This window comes from Pterocles gutturalis, unplaced genomic scaffold (genome assembly GCF_000699245.1).
Source record: "Pterocles gutturalis isolate BGI_N339 unplaced genomic scaffold, ASM69924v1 scaffold38933, whole genome shotgun sequence".
In the NCBI taxonomy this organism is placed as follows: Eukaryota; Metazoa; Chordata; class Aves; order Pterocliformes; family Pteroclidae; genus Pterocles; species Pterocles gutturalis.
This window is the reverse complement of record NW_010119349.1, coordinates 5,550-14,108: the sequence shown is the minus strand read 5'-3', so window position 1 is coordinate 14,108 and position 8,559 is coordinate 5,550. Positions and strand designations below refer to the sequence as shown.

Genomic DNA, 8,559 nt, shown 5'->3' with positions numbered 1-8,559 from the left:
CCGTTACTCGGTGATTGACGGCGCAGCAGCGACGCTGAGGTGTTGTGAGGGCGGAGACGTGTGCCCGCAGCCTGCCAGTCTCTCGTCTCGGGAACCTCTTGATGTTCTGGCGCCATAAGATGTGCAAAGAAACTTTTAAAGATTTTTTGTGTGGGTTTTTTTTTTTTTTGTAGTTTTTATCCGTGTCTGTGGTAATTACTTTTTTGTCCTCACAACGCCAGGGTTTCTAAGACATTTTTTTCCCTAAGAAATGTGTGTTCTATAAAATAATCTTTTGTACCTTTCAACTTTTTTTATTTGCAGAACTTGTGGACAAATGCATAGGTTCACGCATTCATATTGTGATGAAGAGTGATAAAGAAATTGTCGGAACGCTTCTAGGGTTTGATGACTTTGTCAGTATCCTTTGGTGGAAATGTTTAAGGCTGTCCATGCTTTGCCTCAATACATTTATTGGTTTTGAGAGGTTTGAGTTCACTGGATAGAACCTTTTTATATGGATTAATAGTATTTTTCTGTTGTGGGTTTTTGGGTTTTTGTTTTCGTGTTTTTTTTTTTTTTTTTCAAATCACAGTTCAGTGTAAAATGAGAATACCTTTAAATATTTTGATGTTAAAATTTTGGGCCTTATTTTCCTTGAAACTGGATTTTCAGATATGGTGTTAGAAGACGTTACAGAGTTGTAAGTATTCTGTCTACCTCCTGTAGCTATTTTAGTTTTTGCTTCCTGAGGGAAAACGTTATGTAAGATCTATAAGAAAAGTGCTTTTATATTTTTGGTATACTTGCCAGCTGAATAGTTTATATCTTGGACTTGAACTGTAAAGGGTGATCTATTGAGGACAGCCCTGTCATAGAGTAGCAGTTGCACGATTTGTAATGTTTCCTAATTTGTAGCCTTAATTTTGCACGGGTTGCATGTTGAACTTCACAGTAGTTTATTTGCTTTTACATTTCTGTAAGGTCTAGGCAAAGACTTAAAACTTTAGCAGACTTAAGGATAAGTATTTATTACTTTGTCATGTCAGGTTGCTATGTGAAACCTATTTTGAGTATCAGTGGTATTCAAGAAATAGCCAACATTTAGAGGGTAAATCAGTCTCTTTATGTACTGAGTAGAAAAGTACAATAGATCTTTTTAGTTTTCTATGTTTCTTTACCCAGGTGGTCAGTTTATTAGCCATCGAAGTGTGGCTAATTGATTTGTTAGTTCCAACAAATGTTATCTTAATAGAGATTTATGTCAGTTCTGTAGTTGAAACTGTAATCATTGTCCCTGGTTATGTGTTCTTACTTGCTTTTTCTAATGCTACTTCAGTGAGATTACACCTGAGGGCAGAAGAATCACAAAGCTAGACCAGATTTTGCTAAATGGAAATAACATAACAATGGTGAGTCATCATTGTGAAAAGGCTGTATGCATTTCTTTTCTGTACCTGTAAATCGATCAGTAATTGAATTCAACTGCTTCAAGCTGAGCTTTCCAGACAGTTCCATTACATCAGCTACTTCCAGGTAGCTTCTGGGGCATATGTGTGTGTGAATGATGCTGGAAAAGTTATCCTATTGCCTTACTTGGTGCATGTTATGGTTGAAAAAAAAAAACACATGGAAAAGAGCACAGCCCTAATTTAATTTTTGGTGAATTCTTTTCACATCTCCAGATGTGCAAGGGAATCACTGGTCTTTAATTCATGAGTGTTTGCCTGCATAAGTGTGTGGGACGGGATGCAGCTACATTTAATCCATTTTCGGATAGTACAGATGTGTTTGCAGCCACTTAGATGCTTACAAACTTGTAAAGTTATTTGGCAATTATGATACCTTGTGATGCCTAGAGAGCTGTACCTTTACGTGCTCTGAAAAGAATCTGGCGGTCTCTTGGATTGCACCAAATCAGAAGCACTGTGATTTTTAGTTTATCCTGTGCTGATGTATGTAGAGCAGTACTGAAACAGTAATTAAATATTGTGATTATGCATCCCTAAGCTGAATTCTGCAACTTGCTAAATAACACAGAAGCAGACCCCTAGTAGTTTTTTGCTTGTCTGCACAAATGGCTACAAAATCTGGACTTCCTACATATGGGCATTCCTAATTTTGTGGGAAGGGAAGAGAACAGAAAGACTGACTTAAGTCTAAGTCGGCTCTGTGTGGATAAGGAATAATCTCCATTTTGCTGTCTTACCTGCCTTGCACATCCTCACTGTGTGCCTGAGTGAGTGCTATCTTGACTTAATTTCCAATGCTTTTTCTGCTTTGGTTCTTGTTCTGCATCCTTAAAGGATAGTGCATGTTCTTGTCTGCGGTAAAATTACTACCATGCATTTAAGCTGGTGCTATATTGCTCTTGAAGCAGAAGCTGGTGATCTTATAGTGCAGATTGTCAGCACGACATAAACATGTTTCTGTATTAGATCTTGTGTCTTTTGGGGACACATCTTTAGACTTTTTCTTACTTCAGTCCCGAAAGCAGCAAAGCTCTTTGTCTTTAGAAGTGCTCACCTAATTATTAAGAGTATATCAGTAAAAGGAATGCTTCTCCTCTTCTTTTTTTCCCTTATTCATGTTTTCCCTTTTGTATTTCTTTTTCTGTTTTTCAGTCCTTTACTTTCTTCACAGGAAAATGCTATGCTGACCTAGTCCCTCCTGCCTGTAAAAGGGCTCAGGATCTCTATTAGTTTTATTCAGTTTCTGGGCTCTGCTTAGCAATATAACTTGGAAAGAGGAAACCAACTTCCCAGTATAGCAAGTCTGGTGAAGGATGAGGAATCAGAGAAATGCTTCATGAAAGAAGCACATTCTTTGTCCTTTTAAAAATGAGCTGTAGTGTTTCTAGACAGAATCATCTTGAAGTGAATAACAAGGACAAAAACCAAAATATATGTTATCTAGGAACTCCTTTGTGTTTTGTTAAACGTTCTTCTTATTTTGGAGACTTTTTTTTTTACATGTGCTTCTCTGGCAGTAACTAACTTCCTCTGTTGGGAGAGGAAGATAATATTGAATCTGAAAACCACTTTTGTGGTCTACCGTGAAGTCTCCATCTGCTAAAATGCTGTAAAGCAAGAACTGTCACATATGGGTTTGCAGAACTCAAATCTATGCCACTAACACAAAATTTCTTATTCTTTTATAGCTGGTTCCTGGAGGAGAAGGACCTGAAGTATAAATTGATACAGTTGTCATCTGTGAAGACATGTTTTATGTATATATATAGTCTAAATAGAGCTGTTGGGGTATGGGTGGATTTCGGTGTGGGTTGTTTTTGGTTTTTTTGTTTACACACTCTTGCAGTTGACATTTGATGAAAGACAAGGATTTCCTCTTCAGGAAAGGTGCATTGCTAGTGATAAAGCTGACTTTGTAATTGAAATCCTGACTTTTTTGTAAAGACGCACTGATCTGAATAAAAAACTTTCTTTTTGTTAGTTACTGTGTTGTGTTATGTAAGTGCACAAATTAGATAGTGTTAAAACTGGTTGATGGAACAGAAAAATAATAGCTGTGGTTCAGTTGCTGTCAGTCTTCGGTTTTTCTGTGTCTGTTGCATTCATTTATGTCCCAAGTCTATGTAAAACCCAAGTCATGAGCCAAGAGGTTGCTATTTGGAGTACAGGCAGATACTAAGCTGAATAGTTTGTGTAAACACTGCCTCAGGCTCTGTCACCAGAAACCATGTGTTAGAGTCCTACAGAATTCTGAAAGCTCTTCAGAGTGGATATATCTGTTTGATGCTCAGGAGCCTTTGGTTCTGCTGGCCTTGAGGTTCAGCTCTCTTGGACTTCCTTTGCTTGGTAGGTACAGTAAAGACACTGTAGTGGTGTCTGGCATGCAAGGACAGACAGATCAGATGTTCAGAGGGTAAAAAAAAAAAGGCTGGTGTTAAAAGTTCTCATTCATGTCAGCGGTGACCACTGTCACTGCCAAGTGGTGCTGTGTATACTTAATTAAAGTGGGAGCTGTCTGTGCCTGCTTGCCTAGTTCAGAGTAGTCATTTCAAAGTAAACGTTCTTTTGGCTGTATTTCTCCTATGATACAAGAACTTAACATATCGGGGGCACCTGCTACTTTTGGAGAAATTCTGTAAAGTAAGGAATTGCTGTCTTTATTTTGTCATGATGGACAAAAAAAAAGTTACTCCTAAATCCTATTAATCCTAAATTAATCCTAAATCATGTCCACTGCATCTTATGCTTCCACAATACGCTATTCAACTGATTTCCATGTCTTTGGAATCACAGGTGCCTGCTGTTACTAGAGGGATAAGCAGGGTTCAGTATTGGCTTACAGGGACAGGACATGCTTTGCCTTCCTGGGACAGGACATGCTTTGCCTTCCTGGGACAGGACATGCTTTGCCTTCCTCTCACCAGAAGAAGAGGGGATGAAGAAGAGGGCTTAGGAGCAAGAGACTGCAAGGAAGTTGCTGTTCTAGATCCCTTTGCCTTGCTTTGTCTGGCGAAAAGCTGCCTTCTGCTAGCTTCTTAGCTCGAAATGCAGTGAGAGATTCTTGCAGTGAACCTGTTACAGGAGAGACTCCCTCCCCTCTCCCAGGGATGATTCTACTTTCAATTCACTTGTTCTGAATATGTGATCTGCAGTTACAATGTTGAGATTGTGTGGTGATAATCTTTACCATTGACTCCCTGAATGATTTTTCATTTCTGTCCCCATTTTCTTCTCCAGCTTTTTTCAATACATCAATTACAAAAAAAAATTTTCATTTTTTTAGCTTACACTGAATTGAGATGTCATCTGTCAGCTTTGGCCCCAAACACTTTATTTCCTTGAAACAGGTTGAGTCTTTTCATCAGAACTCTTAAAAGATTTTTAGCCAGTGTAGTACTATTGTTTGGGGGGGGGAGGTTAATAAGATTTTATACAGGTTCCAGTGTCTGCACTGAACTTTTGCTTCGCTCAGTATTTTGAAAACAGTCTTAAACTGAGGAGAGGTTTCATTTCTTCAGAGAGAAAAAGAGCACATCTTGACTCAAAAGCAAGTTTTCAAAGGAAAGGCAAACTGTTTTGTTTCTTTTTGGATTTTTATTCTGACAGGACAAATATCTTGTTCTCTCAGGATTTTGTTATGTCTGGGAAAAGAACTTGGTATTGCCTCACTTCTTCCTTCTCTGGTTTTGGGTTTTTTTTCCACTCCCTCCAGGGGAAGTGCTGAGACTGTTATCTTTTAGGAAGACATTTGAATTAATGACTTCCGAGGTTTGCAGACAGTTTCTGTCCATCCACATGTTAATCCTTTATAATAGGAAAGGAAAAGTTTGTAACTTTGAGCTGAGAATTCAGAGTATTCCAGGTGGTTCTGGTTTGCTTTACGTTCAATATTCCTGTAGCTTGTTGCTTTGGAAGTGCAGGTAATAAACTTTTCGATTGAGTAAGTGAGTGGTGGTGGTTTTTGGTTTTCCTCCCCTGGAAATCTAGTGCTTCATTGTACTGCGATATCCTGTAGAAGCTTTGGACACTGGTGTTCTCCAGAATGCTACTGAAGGGTGCCACTACAAGCAGGTCATTTAAAATCATAACCTTAAGCTTTAAAGTTGTATACAAGTTAATGATGCTTGAAGTTTAGAGCAGGGTAGTCATCAGGTTAAATTAACTTCTTCATGCTTAGGAAGTGGATAGTGATGGTTCCTTTCAGGTTTTTGGTTTTTTGTTGTGTTTTTTTTTTTTTTTTTAAGGTGGCAGTGGTTGCAGGAATCTTTAGTTTTACCACCTGGCTAACTGTCTTGCTGTTGCAGGTTTTTCTGTGTTTGTCTAACTGTTCTGATGAAATAAAAGAAGTCAAAACAATAATGTTTTATTGCTTGTCCTATAACTGTATAGGCTTACGCTGTCTAGTATCAATTAGTTATTTTAAGATTCACTGGTTTTGTTTTTTTTTTAACCATATAAAATGGAAAGAGATTTCTAGCTTACTGTTGGCTTTTAATAGGTGATTTATCCTTGGGGAATTACCCAGCAATTAATTCATAGAGTTTGGAATTCAATTGGTGGACACTTTTTATGCCTGTGCTCAAATATTGATGCTAACAAGCCGTCACACAGCTCATGTTCATAACTTTATGGATACTTAAAGATAGGCAATAATCTTTGTCTTTAATAATGTGTCATCTTTTTCTCTTTGGCAAGAACAAGCAGGTCTGCCTGGTTTTGTAGTACTTGCAGCTTTTCTCTATCATCAGACTTAAAAAGGGGAAAACCTGTATCAAGGTCACAGTTAAGGATTTTTAAAATACTAAGTTGCATCACCGTCTCCGGAAGAACATGTGTGACTGTGAGTGAGAGTCTGGTGCAGAATTACTAACAATTGCTAAAAGAAGTTTTGAAGAATGAAGCATTTGCTTTATGAAAGATACTTAAGGACAATTCCTGATGCTGCTCAAGTTTATTGAAAAATTTGCACTGATTTCAGTGGTTATTTGATTTCTGCTCATGCATTGAATCTGAAAAGAACACAAGAAAATTACATTTGAAGGAAGATTTTGTATGATGGTAATCAAGCTCATAACCTACTTCAAGAATTATTTTTAAATATTTGGAGCACTGGTTAAAGGCAAATAAGTAAAGTTTATCATGGGCTTTTACATCAACTGTGGCTTGAATACCAACCAGAACCAGCAGTCTGCCTCAGAACTTTTTGGCATCCAACTGGAATGTGCAAATTGTAAGACTTCAATAAAGCATGCAGTGCTGTTAAGTTTAGTTTCTTGCATGGCGTTGACTCTTCAACATTACTAACTATACAACAGGGTAAAAGACAAATTTGGTGAATAATTGTGTAGTTATTAAAATACCTGTTTGCATTTCAATGTGATGGAGATCCTTTCTACAGTGGTAGTATTCGCACACGTCTCAAAATTTGTCTGATCCTCTCTTAAACTCATTTAAACTTTTGGCCTCCCATACATCCCTGAAAATGTTTCACAATGGAAAAATGATTTCCTTTAAAAAAAAAAGAGAAAAGAAGAAGAATGGGTGGAAGAAGTGTTGATGAAAAGTCTGTTGTCTGCCAGTGTTCTGGGCTGCTCACTCATTTTTCCATAGAACTCATGAGATTTTTTTTATTTTTCTACCTTAGCCTGCCCTCTGCACCTTTGGTCATCTCCTGAAGTTTGCCTGTAGTTTCCTACATAAGTAGGTAAATGTATCTAATTTATTTTATTTTATAGACCTTTGATAGTCTCTAAATAGTCTTTGACAGTCTTTAAATCATACAAGTAATTTAAATTTTGGAACAAATTTATTTGCTTATTAATTATTGTGAGTAGCTATGAGAATGTTATCAGCTGCCCCTTTTTAATTTAAAAATAATGTTAAGTAAGAAATATATTGAGGTAAACCTTAGTGTCCTGCTGCTGCTCGGTGTCAAGAGATTGTTCACTGGTTTCTTGCAGCCCCTCAAGTTCATTATGGGCAATAAAGACCCCTTCTTTGTTGTGGTGCTATCCTCAGCAATGGACGTGTTGTCACTTGTGGTTTGACTGCTGTTGGATTCTGCTTTTCTGCCTGAAAAACCTGTTGATTTAAATGGGTTTGCACAGCTTATGGTAATGGTATGGCTGAAGTGAAACCACATTTTGTGGAGCCTGATGCAAGGACTGGATATGGTCATGGTTTGTGTAGCTGGGTGGGAGGGATTTGTTAAAGTTACTTATTTGCGCAATTTAATATCTAGAATAGGACTGAGCAGTACAATTGGAACAATTTCATTTTTGCAAGAGGAAATTTATAGATCAGTTTTGTTTTGTGTTAAAATTAAGACACATATTTACTAAAGACAGCGAGTCTAGCCCGAACACTGAAACACCTCAGTTTGGGTACACTATTAGAACTTTTGTAAAATGTTCAAATCATGTCAGTTCATCCTTGTTCAGTCCGAGACATTACCTGATGCCCTATGAGAAGGCAAATATTGCTATAACTGATATTGGGGTTGTACACCATGCCTTCTGTATGCTCTAAAGTTACATGTAACTAACTTTTATTATTTCATTTTTATTTATAAAAGTTCTGTTGATCAAACCATATAAGCACATACCTAAATTCAGTGTTAAACTTCCTGGATTTCTATAAACTATTGTATTGCTGTAAACTATTTTGGCTGAGAAACCTAAGCCGTCAGTTTTGTGTTGCTACATGTATGTGTGATTAATACCCAATAGCTCAGAACAAGTTACCAGGCAACTGCACACTCCAGCTACATAGGAGGCACAAAGCACCTGGCCCGTTCCTTTTAATCAGTGGAAAAGTACAGATTCTCCTGTGACCTTGGTCACTCTGTCTAACATACAGATAAGAATATTTGTATACTCCTCTCTCACTGGGAGAAACACTGTGTGTGTTTCTGCAGTGTGTGAGAATGACTTCACCAAGATTCTTTTATTTCTAAAACATTTGGAAAAAAAAAAAACCAAACACAATTTTAAAACTAATTTAACCCAAGGCAGGCTTTGTGATCCTCATTCTCACAAGTTATTTTACAATTGGATAACTCTGTAGACTGTACTGAGAATTAAATTCTTGTGCATGTATGCCTATCTAC

General features: G+C 37.4%; 1 protein-coding gene across 1 annotated transcript; it reads left to right on the top strand.

Moving 5' to 3' along the window:
• The first annotated feature begins 308 nt into the window (after positions 1-308).
• LSM5 (LSM5 homolog, U6 small nuclear RNA associated (S. cerevisiae)) lies at positions 309-3,172 on the top strand. The gene is made up of 4 exons (XM_010076553.1): positions 309-399; positions 655-682; positions 1,319-1,391; positions 3,140-3,172. The coding sequence occupies exons 1-4, from the start codon at positions 345-347 to the stop codon at positions 3,170-3,172; spliced, it is 189 nt and encodes a 62-aa protein (XP_010074855.1). The 5' UTR covers positions 309-344.
• Positions 3,173-8,559: the final 5,387 nt, after the last annotated feature.

What these genes read in the sequence shown, in the direction of transcription:
- LSM5 (XM_010076553.1), top strand. Translation starts at nt 345, where the DNA reads ATGAAGAGTGATAAAGAAATTGTCGGAACGCTTCTAGGGTTTGATGAC. An exon ending in TTAGAAGACGTTACAGAGTT is followed by an intron (nt 683 to 1,318) that starts GTAAGTATTCTG and finishes ATGCTACTTCAG; the next exon opens with TGAGATTACACCTGAGGGCA. An exon ending in ATGGAAATAACATAACAATG is followed by an intron (nt 1,392 to 3,139) that starts GTGAGTCATCAT and finishes ATTCTTTTATAG; the next exon opens with CTGGTTCCTGGAGGAGAAGG.